Source organism: Thamnophis elegans, chromosome Z (genome assembly GCF_009769535.1).
Source record: "Thamnophis elegans isolate rThaEle1 chromosome Z, rThaEle1.pri, whole genome shotgun sequence".
Classification (NCBI taxonomy): Eukaryota; Metazoa; Chordata; class Lepidosauria; order Squamata; family Colubridae; genus Thamnophis; species Thamnophis elegans.
The window spans coordinates 107039344-107063244 of NC_045558.1; the positions used below are offsets into that span (position 1 = coordinate 107039344).

The 23901-nt window shown below is 40.5% G+C and overlaps 1 protein-coding gene across 1 annotated transcript in view; it reads left to right on the plus strand.

The window, feature by feature from the left end:
• Positions 1-23901, plus strand: part of MYBPC2 (myosin binding protein C2) — a 40158-nt gene that overhangs the window by 15302 nt on the left and 955 nt on the right. The window contains exons 16-27 of the mRNA XM_032235950.1: positions 662-691; positions 4312-4454; positions 8226-8385; positions 9013-9117; positions 12372-12560; positions 13325-13459; positions 14177-14344; positions 15158-15246; positions 16849-17044; positions 19925-20064; positions 21566-21725; positions 22875-23011. Of these exons, the coding sequence (XP_032091841.1) occupies positions 662-691; positions 4312-4454; positions 8226-8385; positions 9013-9117; positions 12372-12560; positions 13325-13459; positions 14177-14344; positions 15158-15246; positions 16849-17044; positions 19925-20064; positions 21566-21725; positions 22875-23011 (1652 nt within the window). The remainder of the gene's footprint in view (positions 1-661; positions 692-4311; positions 4455-8225; positions 8386-9012; positions 9118-12371; positions 12561-13324; positions 13460-14176; positions 14345-15157; positions 15247-16848; positions 17045-19924; positions 20065-21565; positions 21726-22874; positions 23012-23901) is intronic.

Here is a 23901-nt window from a genome sequence, read left to right on the forward strand (position 1 = left end):
CTGTCGCTAAAATCCTGAAGCAAATTTTATTCCAAGTCTGTAAGAAATGCACCAAAACTCATTAGTCTAAACTAGGAGGAGACTGCATTTTTGCATAAAAGGGAAACAATTATTTTTGTTGCTATTGTTGTAGCAAAGACCACTAACAGTTAAATTGTGAAGTCACTCAAATGTATGGAGTTAATTTTTCTAGGATTTTTTTTCCCTTTTGACTTTTAGATTATAGTACCTGCTTCATTTTTCAATTTATAAAAAGGAAAGTTATGCCTATTGTTGTGATTTGGGGGGGGGGTGGACTTTAGGAGCTTAAAAAAAGGGTTCAGGGTTCTATCGATTCGGGTCCGATGGACTATCAACCTGGGTACTTTGTGTGTATCCATGTGTTTAAATGTATACTTCAGTTGCAAAACTTTTATGCTAACTACAGAAACCACATTGCCTATTCTCTGACTTACTCATGAATATAATCTTTTGGATATGATTGACAGTTTGTAAGGAAATTTATGGTGCTCTTATTACAGGGGACACTATTTGGGAGGATGACACCATGCCTTAATTGTATAGTGGCACAAAAAGTTACAATATAGATTTATAACTTCAAAGCATTGCCCAGAGGTTTCACTGTTGGTTTTTTTTCTCTTTTTTCTCTTTCCCTTTCTAGAGATCAAGATTGAATATGTCCCCAAGCAAGGTGGGTGGAATCTTTTAGCCCAATGGTGTTCAGTGGCTACATGAGAGGGAATCCAGCCTAAAGTTTTTGCCGAGCCCAAGAATCTCACCTGAATTGCTGGAAGCAAATATTCAGAGATTAAGGCATCCCCCATATTTGGATAGGTTACAGCGCCTGGGGATTTTTAATTTAGAAAATAAAAAAAACCAAGGGAGAACATGATCCCATGAATGGTGGAAGCTTCAGGGTAGTCAGAATAAAATATTTCATCACATAGCAAACAATTACAGATAGTCCTTGATTTCTAATCATAATAGTGACGGATTTAATCACCTTTTTGACATGGTTGTTAAGCAAATCACATGTTACCTATTGAATTTGCTTGTCAGAAGGGAAAATTGCAAAAGGTGATCACATGATCCCAGGATCCTGCAACCATCATAAATATATGCTAGTTGCCAAACACCCAATTTTTTAATCATATGTCCATGGGGGACACTGCAACAGTCATAAGTGTGAGGACCGGCCGTAAATCACCTTTTTCAGCGCCATCATAACTTTGAATAGCTACTAAACAAATGGTTGTAAGTTAGGACTACTTGCATATTTCGACTTTCATTGCTATAGGATGGAGGGACAGTAACCAGCTTGCATGGGTTAGGTGAGAAGAAGACTTGTCTGTAACTACAGGTAGTCCTCAACGTACACAATTGAGCCCAAAATTTCTGCTGTTGTGAGACATTTGTTAAGTGAGTTTTGCCCCATTTTACAACTTTTCCCCCCACAGTTGTTAAATGAATCATTGCAGCTGATAAGTTAGTAACCTGGTTGTTAAGTGAACCTGGATTTCTCACTGACTTTGCTTGTCAGAAGGTCACAAAAGGTGGTCACATGATGTTTAGATGTTTAGATGTTTATTAACATTTGTAGGCCGCCCTTTTCCCTGAGGGGACTCAGGGCGGCTCACATAAAATCAGGGAGGGGGAATACAAACAATAACGTAGACACATATAATAAAAGTAATAAGCAACATACATTCATCATTCGGGAGGGGCGGCTATCCTTGTCCCCAGGCCTGATGGGCTAGCCAGTTCTTAAGGGCTGTGCGGAAGGCCTGGACGGTGGAGAGGGTACGAATCTCCACGGGGAGCTCGTTCCAAAGGGTCGGGGCTACTACTGAGAAGGCCCTCCTCCTTGTAGTTGCCAGCCGGCACTGGCTGGCCGATGGAATACGGAGGAGGCCTAATCTATGAGATCTAATTGGTCGCAGGGAGGTAATTGGCAGAAGGCGGTCTCTCAAGTATCCAGATCCACTACCATGCAGGGCTTTATGGGTGACTAATAGCACCTTGAAGCGCATCCGGAGATCGACAGGTAGCCAGCGCAGCTCGCGGAGGATAGGTGTTATGTGGGTGAACCGAGGTGCACCCACAATCGCTCGCGCGGCCGCGTTCTGCACTAGCTGAAGTCGCCGGATGCTCTTCAAGGGCAGCCCCATGTAGAGCACATTGCAGTATTCCAGCCTAGAGGTCACAAGGGCCCGAGTGACTGTTGTGAGAGCCTCCCGATTCAGGTAGGGTCGCAACTGGCGCACCAGGCAAACCTGGGCGAATGCCCCCCTGGTCACAGCCGTCAGGTGGTGGTCAAACGATAGCTGTGGATCCAGGAGGACTCCCAAGTTGCGAACCCTCTCTGAGGGGTATAGAATTTGACCCCCCAGCCTGAGTGATGGAATATTGATCGAATCTTTGGGAGGGAAGCACAACAGCCACTCGGTCTTTTCTGGGTTGAGCACAAGCTTGTTAACCCTCATCCAGTCCATAACGGCCTCAAGGCCTCGGTTCATCACGTCTACCGCTTCATTGAGTTGGCACGGGGCGGACAGATACAACTGGGTATCGTCCGCATATTGATGGTATCTGATCCCGTGCCTGCGGATGATCTCTCCCAGCGGTTTCATGTAGATGTTGAATAGTAGGGGGGATAAGACCGAGCCCTGAGGCACCCCATATGTTAGGGGCCTAGGGGACGATCTCTGCCCCCCCCACTAACACCGACTGCGACCTGTCCGAGAGGTAGGAGGAGAACCACCGCAACACGGTGCCTCCCACTCCCACCTCCCGCAGTCGTCGCAGAAAGATACCATGGTCGATGGTATCGAAAGCCGCTGAGAGGTCAAGGAGGACCAGGATGGAGGAATATCCTCCATCTCTGGCTCTCCAGAGATCATCGGTCAATGCGACCAAAGCGGTTTCTGTGCTGTAACCGGGTCTGAAGCCTGACTGGAAGGGGTCAAGATAGTTTGCTTCCTCCAAGGACCGTTGGAGCTGGAAGGCCACCACCTTCTCAACAACCTTCCCAAGAAAGGGAAGGTTGGAGACTGGGCGATAGTTATTAAGAACAGCTGGATCCAGAGATGGCTTCTTTAGGAGGGGTCTCACCACCGCCGCTTTCAGTGTGGCGGGGAAGTTTCCCTCCCGAAGAGAGGCGGTAACAACCGCCTGGATCCAGCCTCGTGTCACCTCACTGCTGTTAGTAACCAGCCATGAGGGACACGGGTCCAGTACGCAGGTGGAGGCACTTACAGCCCTCATGGCCTTGTCCACATCCCCGGGGGTAACATCCTGAAACTCAACCCAGAGATGTTCTACTTGATCCTCCTGTGCCTCGGCTGGAACTGCGGGGATGGAGTCCAAGTCCGACCGAAACCGAGCAATTTTGTCCGCTAAGAATTGGGCATAATCCTCAGCTCTGCCCTGCAAGGGTTCCCCCGCTTCCCTTTTATTTAATAGGGAGCGGGTTATCTTAAACAGGGCGGCTGGGCGAGACTCAGCGGACGCAACCAAGGTGGCTATGTGAGATCTTTTCGCTGCCCTAAGTGCCCTGGTGTATTCCTTGGTGCAGGTGGTTACCATTGCTCGGTTCGATCCTGGGATACAGCAACGTTCATAAATGGGAACCAGTTGCTAAAAATCTGAATTTTTATCATGAAGACCATGGGGGTGCTGCAAAGATTGTAACGATGAAAAACGGTCATAAGTGAGATTTTTCAGTGCCGTTGTAACTTTGACTGGTCACTAAACAAACTGCTGTAAGTTGAGGTCTACCCATATTTGTCATGACAACTGAGCCTCTCCTAAATAGGAGCAAACTATCAGCTTCGAGTCTTCCTTGTGGCCCTTCCAGAGGCATCTGATTGGCCCAAGGATGCTGGATTAAATGCATTTCTTTTCTACTCTTCTAAGGGATAATAAGTACATTTCCTATTCATGAAATGGAAATAATTATCTTCATTAAGGAATAGCTCTTCTTTTTTCTTGTTTGGCTATGAGCTGTTGACACAAACTAAGCAATGCTCCAGCTGAGGTAGATCCAGGGTTACAAGCAGTTCTCCCTAAAAAGTCATCTCTGTGTGAGAGCATAGGTAGGCAACTAATTGTCAAGAGAAAGGTTATAATGACAACCCCCAACAAAGAGGCTCCAATTAAAAAAGAAAGAAAGGAAGGAACTCAAACCAGCCACTCCATGTTTGCTCTCTCAAGAGTTGTTAGTAGCTATTGATATCATTTCTCAAAATACCAGGTAATTGCATTTCTATCGTGGAGGAGAAATTGTTTCACTGTCCCTTCTGGTTTTCCCAGAACCCCCCAAGATCCATTTAGACTGTGGATCAGGGAAAACAAATGAAAACACAATTGTCGTTGTTGCTGGTAACAAATTGCGGCTGGACGTGAACATCACTGGAGAACCTGCACCAACAGCAACTTGGATAAAGGGTAATGAAGTAAGTATTTGTTGGCTCCAAGTAAAACATATTAAAGCTTCCGTTTAGGCGGGGTAAAGCAAAGAATGGTAACTAATTTGCAACACTGCCCCTTTTTCGAAATTAACTTCTTCCAGATTATGGAATCTGGGAGGATACTGATGGAAATAGCAGGTCCATGATAGCATCACAATTAGTAACTTTAAATGCTCAAGGTGGGACCTGCTTTGCCCAGCCTAGGTCTTAAGTCATAATTTCCCAATAGAAAATTATGTATCAAATTAAATCTAAATTAATAAGGGCACGCAAAGCTTTTAAATGGAGGGGGATCATAATTATAGAGCAGAAACCATATCTCTCTTTTGTGAGAGTAGAACAAGCTTCTGAGGTTGCTTTGGAAGGTTCTTCGGGCTGTCTCTGCACCAGTGGTGGGTTCCGGATCCCGTTCCAACCAATATGGTTGGAACGGGCCCGGCATTGTCCACATGGACGTGCTCATAATTATAGAGCAGAAACCATATCTCTCTTTTGTAAGAGTAGAACAAGCTTCTGAGGTTGCTTTGGAAGGTTCTTCGGGCTGTCTCTGCACCAGTGGTGGGTTCCGGATCCTGTTCCAACCAATATGGTTGGAACGGGCCCGGCATTGTCCACATGGACGTGCTCAGCATGCATGTACCGCACACACACACACATGCACGCCCATGCATCTTAGCACCTCTGAGAACCTTCGTGACACTCCAGCTGCTCAGTGGAGCATCGCGCAGGCACTATACGTGCCGTGTGTGGAAGTGCTGAAGACTTAAAAGACTGGTAAGGAGCTTGGGTGAGAGGGTGGGCCCTCTGGAGCACCATACGGGAATGGTATCCAGTGCTCCGGGCAGGCTCTGGTACGCTTGTATGGGGATGTACCACCTGCAACCCACCACTGCTATGGACACAGTTTGGAGACAGCTGGAAGCGACCTTGGAACCCGGCATGCATCCTTAGGCAAATAAATGATTTTTTATTTAGTTTGTCAATCATGTATGAGATAACAGGTATAAGTATAAACATGGACATGAACACAGGAAATGGGTACAAATAAATGGGGACAAAAGGATAGGGATGGTAGGCACGTTGGTGCGCTTATTCATGCCCCCTGACAGACCTCTTAGGAAAGGAGTGAGGTCCATGCTAGACAGTTTAAGGTTAAAGTTATGGGGGTTTGAGGATGCAACAACAGAGTCAGGTAGTACATTCCAGGCATTGACCACTCTGTTGCTGAAGTCATATTTTCTCCAATCAAGTTGGAGCGGTTTACCTTGAGTTTGTATCTGTTGTTTGCCCATGTATTATTGCGGTTGAAACTGAAGTAGTCATTGACAGGTAGGATGTAGTAGCAGACAATTTTGTGTGCTATGCTTAGGTCAGACTATAGGCGGCATAGTTCTAGGTTGTCCAAACCCCATATTTGAAGCCTGGTGGCATAAGGTGTCCTATTGTGAGCAGACGAGTGGAGTACTCTTTCGTGAAATATCTGAATGATTCCTATTCCAATTTCTGTAATGATTCATAGGGAAGGGTTTTCTTCATGCTTCCATTTGTTACAAAGTACTTCATTAGTGCTTTTCACAATCCTAATTAAACTGAAAAGGACTAAAGAGACATTACTTACTATTATTTAGGAGATTTTATTTCTTTTATTTTTTTTAAACCTGTCTGGTAAATCAAGCTTAATAATAAAAGTCCCCATTTTCTTAAAATATTGTAAGCACAATTAAATTGTCAGTAAAATAATGTTTCCAATGACAACATTCTGATGATTCTGTGAGAATCATCACTTCCTAAGTCAGATTCAATTAATGCCAATAATTAGTATTTAGCTGATTGTTCCATGAAGTGGTTTTAAAGCTTTTTATCATTAAAAAAAAAATCTTATAGTCCCTGGTATATATATTCTAAATCTAATCATATCAGTCCTGTTCTGTTTAAAGTTTATTTTAAATATTTTTTTTAACATTGCAGCTTGTTAATAGCTGAGGCCAAGAGAAAAAAAATACACTTTGTTTAAAATAATTAAATGTACATATTTTTAAATTGCTGAGCTGATTCATATAACATGCCAAACCACCCAATCCTTTTTCCAGGCTCAGCAAGGATAATGTATTACGCCAATAATTTTGTAAGGCTCCAGGTCCATCCTATTGTAAGGTGACCAGATTTTCAGATTGGTAAAGAGGGACACCTTTGACCCAGGGGGGAGGGGGTTTGATTAAAAATTTTATAGGGAGCAACAAAAATTTTCATACAACGCAAAAATAGTATTGTAATATTCAACATAACTACAATTTACAAATATAAATTGTAACTGTTGCCAAACATCAAAATTTTGATCACATGACCATGAGGATGCTGCAATGGTTGCTAAGTGTGAAAATGGTCGCTAAGTGTGAAAAATGGTCATCAGTCACTTTTTTCAATGCCATTGTAACTTTGGTCACTATACCACCTTTCTTGCCACAGTTCTTAAGTGAATAACTGCAGCTGATAAGTTAGTAACGTAAGTGAATCCGGTTTCCCCATTTGACTTTGTCAAAAGGTGATTATATGACCCCAGGACATTGAAACCATCATAGATACGAATCTGTTGCCAAACATCAAAATTTTGATCATGTGACCATGAGGATGCTGCAATGGTCGCTAAGTGTGAAAATGTCGCTAAGTCTGAAATATGGTCATCAGTCACTTTTTTCAATGCCATTGTAACTTTGGTCATTAAGCCCATTATACCACCTTTCTTGCCATAGTTCTTAAGTGAATAACTGCAGCTGGTATTTTGTATTTTGGATAGAATCTTTTTTTAAATAGCCTAAGACAATTTAAAAAAAGAATTCACACAGAATAAATTGAAGTAAAACATTTCAAACTATTCTTTCTATGCACAATATATTTCAAAGTATTGTGCATAGAATTTTTAAACATGGTTTCACTTCAATTTATTTTGGATAGAATCTTTTTTAAAATAGTCTAAGACAATTTAAAAAAAGAATCCACATAGGATTTTAAAAAATCCTATGCACAATAAATAAAATATTATTTTAAAATACATTAAAAAAATAAAAGAAAAAAACCCAGCTCACTTACCAGCAGGCTTGCACTCCAAGTAAACCCAGAATGATGTAGATGTTAATACAAAGAACTGAAAAAATTGAAATGGTGAAATTAGTCAGGGAAATATTTTTCAAAGAAACTTTGCCACCATTTTGGAGCAGACCTCCAACCTCCATGCCCCTCCCTTCTGGAAAATCCAGGAAGTAACAGTCGCTTCCCTCTCTAGCCACGTGTTTCCTGGAGCTCTATGGTACTTGGTCATTTTTTCTTATAAAAGTGAGTAAAAGGGGCGGGGGGGTCCATTTTGTTGCTTTAACGTTTTAATATCTTCAATGAAAGTACTGAGACAGAGACAGAGAGGGATTAGACAGGGTGTCTTTTGTCTTGCCCTGGTTAGGGGCAATCCACTGGGCTTTCAACATGAAGCCAGAAAATCAGGACTTTTTGAAAACGGGCCGGGACACGGGACAAATTGTTATAAAGCGTGATTATCCCGCTGAAATCGGGACATCTGGTCACCTTACCCTATTGAAAACTGCTTGGCCTATTGTGAGAAGCATTGAAATTTGTTTTGGTTTTTAAAGCAACAGCCCATATTTCTGAAATGCTGAACATTCTATTGTTCTCAGAAATCTTGGCTTCTTCATACATTTTATTTCCAGTTTGCAAATTCCTAGATCCCCTTGATTGTTTCTGCTTCAGGTTTTTGCAGAAAAAGAAGGCCGGGTCCGTATAGAAGAGAGACAAGAGCTGAGCAGTTTTGTGATAGAGAGTGCTGAGCGCTCTGATGAAGACACATATACTATCAAGGTGACTAATCCGGTGGGCGAAGACGTTGCCTTTCTCAACATCAAAGTTGTGGGTGAGTTAGTAGATCAATGCGAATGTAGGGTGCCTTCTTTCTGCCTGGCATTTCTTCACTGCCCCGTGTTGTCCTGAAAATAAGATCCAGTTTTATTTTATTTTTTTGCCACCAAAAAAGGCACCAGAACTTATTTTTGAGGGACGTCTTCCACTGACTCACCTCAGGGCAGCAGCACCAACAGCCCTGGTCAGCAGGAGCATGCTGCCAGCCCACTTCCTCTGTGTCCACTTGTCACCACTTGCATGCGTCACCCCAGCCTCTGTTTCGCTGTCAGAGGCCTTCAGGAAAGGCCTCTGCAGCCAAAAAAATGGATCGCCATGCAAGTGGTGGAAAGTGGCTGTAGAAGTGGACCAGCAAGGCAGGGAAGGTGTGAGGATGTTCAAGGCCTGGTAAGTAGGTCGACTCAATTCCCCCATTCCAATCTTAGCTTAATTTTTACCTGTGTGCCTTGCCCCATCCCGTGCACCCCGGAGTGGATGGGATCTTAACAGGCTTATTTAGGTGGTGGTGTTAGGGCTTATATTGGGTGCACATGTAAAAAAATTAAGCTAGGGGTAACTTTCAGGGTAGGTCATATTTTGGGGGAAATACAAGAAGAACATTCTTGCTCCTTGTCTTTGGCAGATGTTCCCGATCCTCCTGAAGCTGTCCGTGTCACTTCTGTGGGAGAGGACTGGGCCATTTTGGTATGGGAACCACCCAAGTATGATGGTGGTATGCCTATTACTGGTGAGTACTTTAAGTTAATGTGGGTGGCTATTCAGACACATGGGAACTAAAGTTAGGGAATGGTGGTCTTCCTAGGCCATGGAATAAGGATAATCTCATCCTACTCCTTGACTCTCTCTGTCTATAGCATTGCCTAACACAGAGATGGAAGCCTATAGCATTGCCTAACACAGAGATTCTGTAACTTTCTAGGAGATCACCCTAAAAAGATAAATGAATTGATGTGATGTCTCTCCTAAATAAAATTAATTGTTCTAATGTTGGGCAAGAAATACATTTTCCACTCAATTTTGATATACATTCATCTAGTAGTTTATTAAACATACATACATAGTTTAAATTAATTTAAATTTACAGCTGTTTACATTTAGTGTTAATACATACGTCTCAAATTTTGTGGTATAAGAGATACCTGCTGTGAGCTCATTCAAAGCTAAACGAAGAGCAAAGCCCAGAATGAGGCTTAGCAGGGCACCTGATTTTTTTTTTTTTGTGCAAGTTTGAATAGGTTTAAGAAAAGAATTGCTTGCCATCCCCAGGGAGTCTCAACTCAATGTTCCAGATCCCCTGGCCTAATGCCTCTGAATGCTAAAGGTTAATATAACATGGAGAAAGCCATGCAAATCTATCCTCACAATGAAAAAGCTTCACAATTGCAAAAACATCTTTGCTCTTCTCTGACAGTTATTTTTCTTTTAAAGGGTCTGCCCTTCACCATTCTAGCATATTGAATAATATTTTGATTATTTGGCTTCCCTGAAACTAAAACTAAAATAGCATTGCCACCTTTTGTAATCCTAGTCTTGACTAGGTTCAGACATTGCTTCAGAGGTGGATTGCTGCCGGTTCGGCACGGATTGGCCGAACCGGTAGTAATGGTGGTGGGAGGCTCTGCCCACCCGCCCAGATGCTTCTGTGCACCCGAACCAGTAGTAAAAAAATTGGCAACCCACCTCTGCATTGCTTCATGTTTTGGTCCCCCTGTGGGATATATCCAACATTGGGATGTGGGAGAAAATTAGGAACCCTTTTCTTTGTGTATGACCAAAAAATGACCATTTTTTAAACTTACAGCCATTGCAGCATCCCCATGGTTCCGTGATCAAAATTCAGACACTTAAGTCATATTTATGATGGTTGCAGTGTCCCAGGATGATATGATTAGTTTTTGTGACCCTCTGAAAAGCAAACCCAATAGGAGAGGAAATATAAATAGGATAGATTAGCGAAGGTAAGGGAACAAAAAAAAGATACCAATTATATTTGGGTTTGCCGAAATACCATCCCAAGGAAATATAAACTGAGACCCAAAAGAGACACCTATAATAATAGAAAAGAAAGAGAGAGAGGAGGAGAGAATGAAAGGAAGATGGGGGAAAGAAGAAAGAGGTAAGGAGAGGAGGATGGAAGGGAGAGGAAGAGAAGGAGAGAGGGTAGGAAGGGGAAGAGGAAGAGTAGGAGTAGGAGAAAGGGAAGGGAAGAAGGAAGGAAAAGGAGAGGAGGAAGGAGGAAAGTAGAGAAGGGAGGGAGGGAGCAAAGAAAGGGAAAATAAGGTGGTGTTACAACAGGAGGAAGGGATGGTAAACAAAGCAACCCAAACTGTATATTTATATTATAACCTATAAAATGGAATAACAAATGTATAACAATGATAAATGTAAATATGAAAAATAATTATGTGAATGTATACTTAAAATGGTATGCAAGAGAATAAAAAAAATAAAAAAAGCAAACCCAATAGGAAAGGAAATATAAATAGGATAGATTAGCGAAGGTAAGGGAACAAAAAAAAGATACCAATTATATTTGGGTTTGCCGAAATACCATCCCAAGGAAATATAAACTGAGACCCAAAAGAGACACCTATAATAATAGAAAAGAAAGAGAGAGAGGAGGAGAGAATGAAAGGAAGATGGGGGAAAGAAGAAAGAGGTAAGGAGAGGAGGATGGAAGGGAGAGGAAGAGAAGGAGAGAGGGTAGGAAGGGGAAGAGGAAGAGTAGGAGTAGGAGAAAGGTAAGGGAAGAAGGAAGGAAAAGGAGAGGAGGAAGGAAGAAAGTAGAGAAGGGAGGGAGGGAGCAAAGAAAGGGAAAATAAGGTGGTGTTACAACAGGAGGAAGGGATGGTAAACAAAGCAACCCAAACTGTATATTTATATTATAACCTATAAAATGGAATAACAAATGTATAACAATGATAAATGTAAATATGAAAAATAATTATGTGAATGTATACTTAAAATGGTATGCAAGAGAATAAAAAAAATAAAAAAAAAATTTTTTTAAAAGCAAACTCAATAGGAAAGTCAGATTCACTTAACAACTATGCATTGATTCTCTTAACAATTGTGGCAGAAAAGATCCTAAAATGGGGGAAATCTTACTTAACATCTGTCTCATTTAGCAATTGAAATTCTAGGCTCAATTGTAGTTGTAAGTCAAGGACTACCTGTAATTGGGATCTTACTTTTCAGAAATAATCTGGAGATCATAATTTTCCTGGAGAACCAGTAAATACTAGTTGTCCTCAATTTATGATCACAACTGAGTCTAATTGCAATTGTAAGTAAAGTTGCCACATGACTGAACTCAATTTTGTGACCATTGTCACAAATATTGTTAAGTGGGTCACCGTATTTGTTAAGCAAATCAAATGTTGTTAAACAAATGACATGGTCATAAGTCTAATGGGTGTCTTTGGCCAGAAAACAGCAAAAAAGATCCCAAAATGTGATCATCTGACTGTAAAATGCTGCAACCAGTCATAAATGTGAGCCTGTTACAAAGCACCTAAAATTCAATCATATGATTATAGGGGTGGTGTGGCAGTCATAACTTCAAGAACAGGTCATAAGTAAGGATTCTTTTTAGGCAATCATAGCTTTGAATGGTTCTTAAGTTACTGGTCGTAAGTCAAGGACTACCTATATCAGAATACATTGTGCATCTTTTTAACATTCTAAAAATCACTCTAAACTCTAAGTTAAGAATTAATATAGAAAATTTCTGAATGGTCAACAGAATGCAAGTGGTTAAAATTTTAGGCTATAATAAGTTCCATGCATATATCTATATCTATCTATATGTATATGTATTATATGTATCTGCCTATCTGTCTGTCTGTTTATCTATCTATCTATCCATCCATCCACCCACCCATCCATTCATCCGATAACTATTGATTAGATAATACTGATTATAGAAATTTCTTTCACCATACATCATTTCCCCCCCCCCCCACCTTCTTTGCACTCCAGGTTACCTGATGGAGCGCAAGAAGAAGGGTAGCATGCGCTGGATGAAACTGAATTTTGAAGTATACACTGAGCTGACTTATGAGTCCACCAAGATGATTGAAGGGTGTCTCTATGAGATGCGGGTCTTTGCAACCAATGCCATTGGAATCTCTCAACCCAGTCATAATACCAAACCTTTCATGCCTATTGGTGAGTACAAGGGCTGGCTTGGGATAAAATACTGGCAAGGGCAAGGCAGGAGCGGAATGAGACACTGAAACAGGTAGAAAAGGTGGACTTGTCCTTTCCCTTACACACCACTATGGAGCTAGACTTAGCAGCCAAAGAGCTGATCATGAAGAAGAGTTGAGAATTCCAGGTCAACACCAGAGATTTCTGTTGGAGTTTTTTTTTTTTAAATTCTGGATATGTGCGAAATGAATTCAGATTGCATTTTCATAATAATGATATAGGTTTCCATGAAAATGCATTTTGAATAACCATAACCATTTCCTGAGAACAAACACCCAAATTGCAAATCTGTTATTATTTGTATTTTTCTGAATCCAGCAGTACATATGTAATGATCGGGAAATATGCCCAGAGTCACCTTATCAGTGAAATGGGCAGCAGAAAAAATTAATAGATAAATAAACAACAAATTGCTTGTATTATAGAATCATCTGCAAAAGATTCAGTCATTAAGGACAATTGGGTTAACATGAATAGATTAAGAGATGTGCATGAACATTCAACAATATTTTTGTTTTGCTTTTTAAAGCATTTTGCTGTCTAAAGTACCAAGAAAAGGATGACCCTAGAAAAAAGGCACAAAACTGGCAAAAGTATGGGCAGATGGTTGTTCCTTATTGTTCATTATACACCAAGAAATGATAATTATGTGTGCGTACGTGTAGTTATATTTTTACCGTTATCATTTTACTAATATCGCTCCCCATTCAATTCTGCTTCAGCTCCCACCAGTGAGCCCCTTCATCTCACTGTGGAGGATGTAACAGATACGACAGCTACCCTGAAATGGCGTGCTCCAGACCGAATCGGTGCAGGAGGCATTGATGGCTACCTCATTGAATACTGCAAGGAAGGGAGTGAGTTTCTCTACCAGTAAAAGAAATTCTGAGTTTGTATGCCATGCATTGCCCTTTTACAGCTCTCTGGTTTAAACAATTGAAGAAGTTCTCCAGAGTGATGGAGACCAGATTAACTGCTCCCTTTGTTTATTTTGTCCCCCCCCCCCTTTTCTTTTCTTTTCTTTTTACCTCTGGCAAGATAGTCTGTAATGGCAGTGGGAGTAACCTTGGAAGTTAGGGAGAAGAGACACATCCAAAGGAACATTCAGATAAAAGGCAACTTAGCCCCAAAGAGAATGTGGGTGTGGCAAACATCTCAGAAGGGACCCTTCCTAGTTTCTTGGGCTATAAAGGGGGCAGGGAAAGAAATGATTTGCAAGGTTCTCTTAATGCAACTTTACAATAAAATGGAGTTAGCTCATCTGGTTGTGCCTCCTGCCTGGTCTACCTGACAAGGCTGATGTAGTCTGAACTGGGCCAAACCTTCACTAGTCCTGTAGCAGCATCCACAAGTGCCAATTGGAAATCAAGGACCAGATCAAACTTCAGCAGAATATACAGTATTTCTCTTCTTTTATTTTCTGCCCCCTTGATATTTATGACATCATGGTTGGAAACTCCCTGGGGAATACCCCTCCCAAACATACCATTGGCCAAAACAGTTCAGGGGAAAAAAGGCTTCTGACCTCCCACTTATACTTTCTCTCCTAATCTTGCACTCCACCCTCTTTCCAGGCGATGAATGGATACCTGCTAATACAGAGCTTGTAGAACGCTGTGGCTTTACTGCCAAAGGACTTCCAACAGGCGAGAAGCTTTTCTTTCGTGTAATTGCAGTAAATATTGCAGGCCAGAGTCTGCCAGCCGTTTTACCACAGCCTGTCACCATTCGTGAGATTGTTGGTGAGTCACTTTGAGCATTTGGAGATGTTAACCAAAAAAACATAGTAGCTTGTTTTGTCTCCTGGATCAAATTATTTTATAAGAAGAGATTTTGAGCTCCTGTGGGACAATGGGGTGACTCAATACACATCAGGTTTCTCAAAATGTTTGCCCCACTATGATCCTGAATCAATTTGAGAGTGTTGCCCATGATTTCCTCTTAAAATTTTCAAGCAAAAGGTACATTCCTATCTTGATTAAAAGCAGTCATTCTGGTTTTTTTTAAGGCTTCATGCAATTATTAATTTCATCCAGATATTTCCAAATAGTTTAGCCCCTGACTGATTTTTTTTAAAAAAAATTATTAATAGTTTTGGAATTTTATAAGTCATCTTAGTTGTTTTCATTTTGGAATGGATAATTGGGGCACAGATTTTCTATTCTGTTCTTCCAAATATAGCAACAACAAAAAAGCACGACAAGCCCCTCAATAGGTCCTTTCCAGCCCCACCTCCATAAGCTTGATATCAATTAAATACCTACAGTAGCAGAACATTTCTGTCTGGTACTCTAGATAGATATATCTAGCATCTCCTTTAACCAGCACAGCCATGTTGGGAAGAAAGTTGGACATGATGATTTTGGACCTTCTCTAGATGATTCTGGGTTGCTAGAATTCCACTCATACTTCTGGCTCTATGTTAGTAATTCATAAAGCGTGGCTATGATACCAGACATCCCCCAAAGTGCCATTTTCCCAATCTTCCCATCAAGTGTCTTCCAGCATGTTTTTTGAGTTCTTTCCCCCATGTACTTTCTTTTGCCTTCATATAGAACAACCCAAGATCCGCCTCCCTCGCCATCTCCGACAGACATACATCAAGAAAGTTGGGGAGCAAATCAACCTGGTAATCCCCTTCCAGGTAGGCAACTGGTTAAGAAAGGAGAGAAATTTACAAAGTCATAGTATCGTAAACTTTTCATGAGGTCTCTGGATTTGATGTGAAACATGGATTAACACATTCTTTAGAATGTTTTCCCCATCCTCTTAAGTCAAATAGTATCTACATCTGATTCAGTAACATTCCTTAGCAACCTGGCCCCTCCTGCTTTCTCCCGCTGATATTAGCAAGTAAGGAATGGAGTCATAATGGGATTTCAAATGGAAAAAGCTCAGAGGAAGTTTTTCACTCCTCAACTGCCGCTTAATTAATTCAGTGTCAAATGGCATGCTGTGCAATCTATAATGTTGGTGTATTATCCTCATATATTGCTTTATATCTAAAGGTGGTAACTATGTTTATTTAGAGCCTTTAAAAGGTCTTGGCCAGCATTCTTTGTCTCTCGGATTGGCTACTGCAAATGCAGTATTGGCTGGTAGAATACAGTCTTCCTCCCTGTTTCTCAATCTTTCTTCAGCATACTTGAGGTTCAGCAGTGTCCAGTGTGTGTGTGGAGTAGGTGGGTGGGTGGGTGGATGAAAATCGGATGGGCATGTCATTTTAGTCCCTACTACTTTTAGATGCTGATATTATACTAAAAAAGTTCTGATACTATATTGGAACTCTGCAGACTTTGACCATTCTTGCAGATGAACACTGTTCAACGTTCTCTTGACCCAGCAAGCCTGAATACATCACAGTTTTTAAATCCATCTTGGGATAACCCACCAACATTCTTCTTTTCTAAAAGAGGTTCAATAGCTCACCCTGTTTAACTCGATTTTCAGTTGCCAGTCCTACTCTCTCCTCCATCTACATTCTCCTTTCCAGAATTTTTTTTTTAGAGTCCACCCATGTCAACTCAGCACTGCCTCTATTGAGAAATATTCCTAAACTGCCTCATATTTTCACCTTCTCCTTATCAGATAGATTCGCAGGGAGGCCTTCTCTAGCCATGACATTCTTGGAGAAACATAGGTGTGACATGCTGAATAATAGCAAAAATCAAGAGGCTGGGTAGCATTTTCAAATTGTTAATTCTCTTCTCAATTCTCTTTCTCTCCTTCAAAAAGATGTAGAGTTTTTCATCAGCTCTTCCCTTTAATAATATCTGAGGTTTGTTAACATTCAAAAAATGTTTTAAAGGTTCTCAACCATTGGCTCCCATTAGAAAGTATCAAGTAGCCTCTGATTCACTAATACACAATCTCCATTATAACTAAGTATTATTTAGTTACTGTAATGAGGAGTATATAACCTTCATTCTAATTAACATGGCTGTAGCTATCCTTGAACTCTTCAGGTTGCTTCTTTGGACTTTTGGAGTATATTTGTAAAAAAATATAGCATAGTACACCTGTGAATAATGTAGCAAGGCAGAAAGAAATATGCCAAGTTGCAATGCAAACCTCATCCACTTTGGGCAGTAATTCCACCTTATTATTGATTCTGAATCATCAAATCACTCTCAATGTTGTACAAATTTACTTTTTCTGTGGGTCAGTGACATTCTCTTGGAAAGTGAAAGGAGTGCTGCTAAGAGGAAGGCCTCGATGCTAATGCTAAATATTTTATCCACTCCAGGGTAAGCCTCGTCCTAAGGTCACCTGGTCAAAAGATGGGCATCCTCTTGATCCCAAGGAGATCAACATCCGTGATTCTGATTTTGATACCATCCTCTTCATCCGCAAGGCTGAGCGACATCATTCAGGCATCTATACCCTCTCAGTGCATATTGAGACCATGGAAGACAAAGCTGATATCAAGATCCGTGTTGTAGGTAAGGACCACTTTGCTTTTCATAGACAAAACTGCAAACTAACAGAAAAAAGGAAGAAAGGGAGGAAAGAAGAAAGAAAGAAAGGAAGAAAAAGAAAGAAAGAAAAAAAAAAGAAAAGGGGAGAGAGGGAAGGAGGGAGTAAGTAAGTAAGTAGGTAAGTTGTTTGTTTTTGGGTCAGAAGAGAAAGAGTGTGCTTAAGATGGACAGTCTCAAATTTTCATTACTGAGATATTTACATCAGTCATAGTTTCAGTAGATGCTGAAGAATACAAGTTGCTGTTTGCCTAAATATTTTTGTGCAAACATTTGTCTTTAATTTCTTTAATGCTAATTATTTCTCACCTCCAGCCCCTTTGAACATCTAGTATTATATCCTCATGTACTTAATACCTGTCTATGTAGCCTTCCTATCTCTATGTAAATAACTCCCATCTGTTCTCTCAACATATAATTAATACCTGCATTATCTGTCATTGAGTGCTATGGGAACAACAGGTATATGCAACTTCAATTGACTTGAGGGCTTGAGGACTTCAGTATGCTGGTGAACAGCTTACTGAAAGTGAGTTGGCCAGGGCAACTTTGGGGAGGGTGCCAGGAAATTCGAGGAGTGAAATGGGTCTCTTTTGGTGAGCTGCATGAATTATGGGGAAGATGATAAGTAGACTGTCTTATTAAAATCCACAAGCAGTGCAAGATCCTTTAATAGCTGTTTAAAGACAGTCATTAAAGAAAGCTAAACTTAGCGTTCCAACTTCTTCTTACTATCTTGTAATTTGAACCAGTTTCTTACAGAAACCACCTGTCCCCTTGCAGGTAAAATTATCTCTGCTTTCTAACATGTATCTTCCTCTCTGAAGCATGGGGAGAGTTTGTGCAGACATGGGATATATGAACCTGCCTTCTATTTTGGCCGAGGATTGTCCACTCAGACCAAAAGTAGTTCTCCAAGACCTCAGGCAGAAAAATGTCTTTCCCATTACCTGCTACTTAATCTTTTAATAGGAAATGCCAGTAGGTGGAATCTGAGACCACCAGTGTGTAAAGCAGGGGCTCTGCAATTGATTACTTGGCCCTTCCTATTGCTGTGGTTGCTCTTGAGCATACAGTTCATAGAGGATAACCACAGTAAAAAAGAGAATTGCAGTTGAGAATGTTCATTTAGAACCTGTTGCAGGCGTCTACCTTCCAAAGAATTGGAGAGTCAGAAAGGGTTTGGCAATCAAGGAGAGAAGACTCTTCCCCCCTTCCCTTCCTTTATGCTAAACTGTTAATAAGGCTTAATCCATGGCCACTCCATTAGTTTCCTTATCTCTGTGGGAAACCCAGATGCTTGGCGCTCTCTGGTCTGCAAGAGACAGAAAGCATTACATGACTTTGTTCAGTAAGCATGTGGGAATACGTAAGAGGTGCAGAGTGGTCTGGATCTCTCTGATCTTCTGGGCTTTCTTCATCTCATTTGGAGGCATATCACATCTCTTCAGTGTACCTACTTACTCTCCACTGGATGTTTTATCCTTTGCTGAATGCTTCCCCCTGTCTGTCACCTTCCCTTACCAGCTCTTTTCCTGCCCCCTTGCAAGAGGGTGAGATCATATTCCTTCGCTCTATATTTAAGCATTCTTCATGGGGTAAGCCAAATGTCACTCCTCCCAATACAGTCCAAAAAAACCTCCCTCTCTCCCTCCTTCACAATCCAAATCTCTTTTTGCCTCACGGAAGATTTGAAGTGAAATTTAGTGTCGCCCAAGCGATTTTTCTGGAGTGTTCTTTGGACAAAGAATAGATGTGAGATGTTACGGTCCTTATGCTGGCTCTCCCTCCCTGCCAGTTATAACAGCCTCTGCCACTTTTGCATGCATTTGTACAGTGTGAAGAAATAGCTCTTCCTGCATCTAGTTTGAATATTACTTTGACTTCTTAAACTATTGACTGGCGCAGACTAGCAGACAGTGAAGGCATTACAGAGCAAGGATGGCCTCCCTCAACTTAATGCTGAAGCTCTGCAAATAATCACTTCAGATCTTCCTAGCAACATGCTTGGTGAGAAAGGGGTGGGGGTGAGGGAGAAGACGGGAAAAGAAGGAAGACAGACTGTGAAGTTACCATCCTCTGCTACCAAATGTGATGTTCCCGTGGGTCGTCCATGAGGCCAATGTTGAGAAAAGACAGGAGACAAACTTTCTCGAGATGGAGCGACCCAGATTGGGGGTCTGGTAGCCCCTTTTATTGGGATAGAACAAAGGCAGGAGGAGCAATAGCATGTGAGTAAAAACAGCCTGTAAAAGTACAATTTCTAATCTACTGCTTCAGGAAAGTTCTTTCTATATATGGTGAAATCCTGGACGTCATTGGTAGGGCACATCTCAGAATGTTATGTTATTCACTATCAGGATGTTATGGCTTTCTCGGAGCCAGTTGTCTCCTGTGTGATTCAGCATGGCTCTGCAGGCCCTAGTATGAACTAGGCCATGGAGGACACACACCTACACAAGGAACCATATTACAACAACAGACAGACAGGCAGACAGAGACTGAGGTGGTGGTAGCTTCATTTACAACAGATATACAGAGATTCCCCTGCATAACAAAAATGTATATGGGTGAATAGCAAATAAATTTCAAGCTATTCATATGACTAATACACTCTAATGCACAATTAGAAATGTAAACCACTATGAGACTTCAAAAAACTATCTATACTATATATATTTTAAACATGTTTTTGAAAAATAAAGATATTCCCTTTACTGCCACCAACCACTCAATTTCTGTTCACTTAATGATTTTGAGTATACTAAATAACTTTACAGCTGGGCTCTTCTGTTTCTATAATAATTCTATAATAATGTGTCTCTTTGTCCATCATTTCCTCTGCAGAAAAGCCAGGCCCAGCACACAACGTTCTGGTGAAGGAAGTATGGGGCTTCAATGCCTTAGTAGAATGGGAGCCTCCCAAGGATGATGGGAACTCAGAGATCACTGGCTACTCCATCCAAAAAGCTGACAAGAAGACCATGGTAATGTCAATTTCTTTATAGCTCCCTTTCCTAACCTATTAACATTTTGGGGTTTTTTCTGACCCTTATTAAGAAAGTGTTAACTATGTGATTGACATGATGGCATATAATCAGGCAATCAATTTCTTGAAAGAAGTCATTAGAATGGATTTGGGTGTTAATAATCATATTGTGTGTATGCTTAGTTGACTACACTGACTACTGGTCTCTTTCCAGATCCATATCAAAGTGCAACTTTTGGTTTTTAAAGACTTTTGTGACTTAAAACCAGAGTCCATATGTTTCTACTCATAAATTAAGAGCTTCTGTGGAGAATCTCCTTTAAGCTCCTTACTATCAAAAGTGAAGTGAATGAATAGAAGACAAGATCTATCCAGACTGTTGACCATTTCACACTCACATTCTCTCTCATGCACACACCTCAACTGATGATGACATAATGTCGCCTGAACACATTATAAAAGAGAGGCTTCTATAGACAGATTTTTAGCACATCCTTGGTTAACATATGTGGGCTGCAACAGGTTTACTGCTGAGATTATCAGAGAAAGTACGTACCCACTATCACTGCAGGGGTTCCACTTGCCAGAATAATTTATGGTCAAAATCCAATTGAGTTACAGCTAGATGATCAGGCAGTAATTCCAAGACTGCTGTGAGAACAGCACCAAAAGATCTAAAATACGTGCTTTGGGGATTTAGAGTAATTGCTGCTTTCTGCCCAGAATGATATCTTAAGAAAGAGTGTCTTTTTCAGACATGGTGTGTCAACTCATGCCCTTGATTTATTTTAGGCACTGTATTATGGATCCTAGAAAGGGTTCTGAGTAAGGGGATATGATACAATAAATTTCTCTGCTGGGATAATCTATGGACAGAAAAAAAGATTCACTTTTGGAACCTTTTTTGAATAAAGAAAGATCAAATACATTAATCATTCCATCAATTTTACTTTGAGGACAAAAAATTAGGTCTGTTGGGGCAGATGAAAAGAAGCTCTGGATTACAAGCTTTTTGAGAACTACCTCTTTCTCTGTCCATTATGTGTATGTAGTTGCATATGACAGCTTTTGATAATGTAGGCCAACATGCTCTGTTAGTTTGTAGTCCTGTGCATAATTGAGTACCTGGACCGCAATGATGCTCTCCATTTAAATGGATGAGTATTTGATGTCTTATTCAAAACATGATACTCCAATGCTGCTGGATTTGAGGGCCATCCTGTAATTTCTGCTGTGGAAAATCTGGGTACCATTCCCCTCCTCCTCTCTAAACAGCAAATTGTTGTATAGCATCATATCAAAACCACCCAGTTGGGATTAGGTCATCAGTTTGCAAATGTATGAAATCTTGTGTAAAATCTTTACTACTTCATATGATAAATACATTAAGGTGTCTAAATGCAGTGATCAATAAGATATTTCTATGTTTAGCTCCAAACTTACCCTATTCCTTACCTCCCTATCATCCTTTTTCTCTCTGTCCCTGATTTTATCCTCAGGAATGGTTCACTGTATATGAACACAACCGGCTTACCCGTTGCACAGTGTCTGATCTCATCATGGGCAATGAATACTACTTCCGGGTCTACAGCGAGAATATCTGTGGACTCAGTGAGCAACCTGGGGTCTCCAAAAACACTGCAAACATCCAGAAAAGCGGTAAGCTCATATATAGCTAGATGGCTTGAAAAAAATAGTGAGGCCAAAGAAATCTAGCAGAGGGGACTGTCGTTTATTCCAAACTCAGGAAGAACAGATATATCCACTCTTTCAAACATTTGAATTATTCAGTTAATTTTTACACAGTCATATTTTTGCATCCAAGACACCCTAAAAATCAATTCTTATTAATCCATTATGTCCATCACAGCACACCACAGTCTCTAGATATGGTGTCCAGGTGTTTCTCCAGTTGAAAAACAGGAGCATGGAAAAATGGCATTGAGCCAGTAGTCCACCTGCCACTTTTACTCATCCTGTGCTTGATTTGTGGTGATTTAAAAAGAGATCATGAATCAGTCACTGTGAAAGGAAAGCTGCAAAGTTGCCCTTCACTTAGCATAAGTAGCTTATTGAAAAGGAGTGGCAGTCACAACCGTAACCCTCAAGGTGATGAGAGAAAGCCAAGGAGGAGGGCAAGCTGAAAGTTTCTGTCAATGGGGAACCATCTGCTTGCAAACTCCATTACTACTGCTACAAAACTGTCTTCACAGAAAATCTTCCTACATGTTTGAATCAGTTATTAATGGGCTCAGCTGTCAAAGGATGGTAAGAGCATGAGTACAAGGGGGTAGAGTGCCAACTTTGAGAAAAGGGAATGTTTGTTTAAGAGAGGAAGAAGCTAAATAGTCACTCAAAGGAGAGATGGTTTAAAAATCCTGGATTATCTAGAACTTTTTGTAGATGCTTAAGAAATTGACCCAATGAACAGATAAGTAATTAATTTTCTTTATACCAGCCTGCATGTTTGCAGACTAAATTAATATTCTTGGGTCAGGAAAAATATATATTTTTTAAATTAAGTCACACTTGGCAAAATAATTCATCTTGAGGATGAAAAACTAATATGTATTTTAAGGGGTCAGTTACAGGAATATTTGTGTAGATTTTTCTTAAGATCACATGTAACTGCTAAAATAGGCTGCATCAGGTTTATGTGAAAGAACAAAATCCACAAAAGTGATCCAGGAATGGTCCTTATGTGCACCTGATGAAGTCCAATCCCATTCAACAGGATACCGAGGAAATTTGACGATAAGATTGGAGCTTGAATCCACTGATGATTATTTTGGCTTTTTATTCTTCTAGGCTTGATCAGTAAAAAGTACAACTATAAGGAGCATGACTTCAGCATGGCCCCTATATTCTTGACTCCACTGGTAGACCGAACAGTTGTGGCTGGCTATACCACCGCCCTGAACTGCGCAGTGAGGGGACATCCTAAAGTATGTACCAGATAAATAGGAAACATCCAGTTATTGGAAGAAACCATATGAGTCAACTGAATGATGCAAGGGAATAGGAAAGAGCAGATACGTAGAAAAATAATAGTTTCTACTTTATTAGATAATTTTAAAGATAAAATTAAATTATAAATGAGAAAATATTACGATTCAAGAATTTATAATCGGTAGTGAAAGCAAGAGCTGTTCTAATAAATAAACAATGGACATTGAAACCAAAATTAGGCAAGATATTAGGATATCTTTTAAAATTCAAGGTATGTTTAATTAATCAAAATAACTCTTATATACATTCATGTTTATTTGTTTCCTTGTGTTTTGCAAATAATCATTAAATGACTTTCAACTCATGTGATACAACTGCTACATTTGGCAAGTAATTAAAAGTCAAAAGTTTTATAAGAGAAATAATTTTCTATGACCAATCTGCCAAGTCATCAGCTTTTGCTGATCACCATTCTATGACCATGGTGGATTTTAATAATTAGTATAATGCTATGTATTGCTATTGAGTCTGATTGGAGTACATAAAGTACAATAGCCTTAGGGATGTGTATATCCATATAATGGCTCAGCCCAGCCATTTGGGATTGTGAGAAAAAGCTGCCAACGTTTCAAAATCCATTGCTCAGCATAATTTAGATGTCTGGCCACTTTAGAAAGTTCAGTCATTACTATGGGAAAGAAAAAAGAGAAATGTATCTAGGGAGAATTGGTAGATGGGGATTGTTAAGTCCTTCCCTTTCTTGATACTTCTCAACAAAATTCTTCCCTTTTGTACTTGCAATCAATTCCCCACCCCCCACCCCCATACACAACTAGACTCCCAACTAAATTAACCAGGCTGAAGAAAAGAAATTCAGGCCATTTTG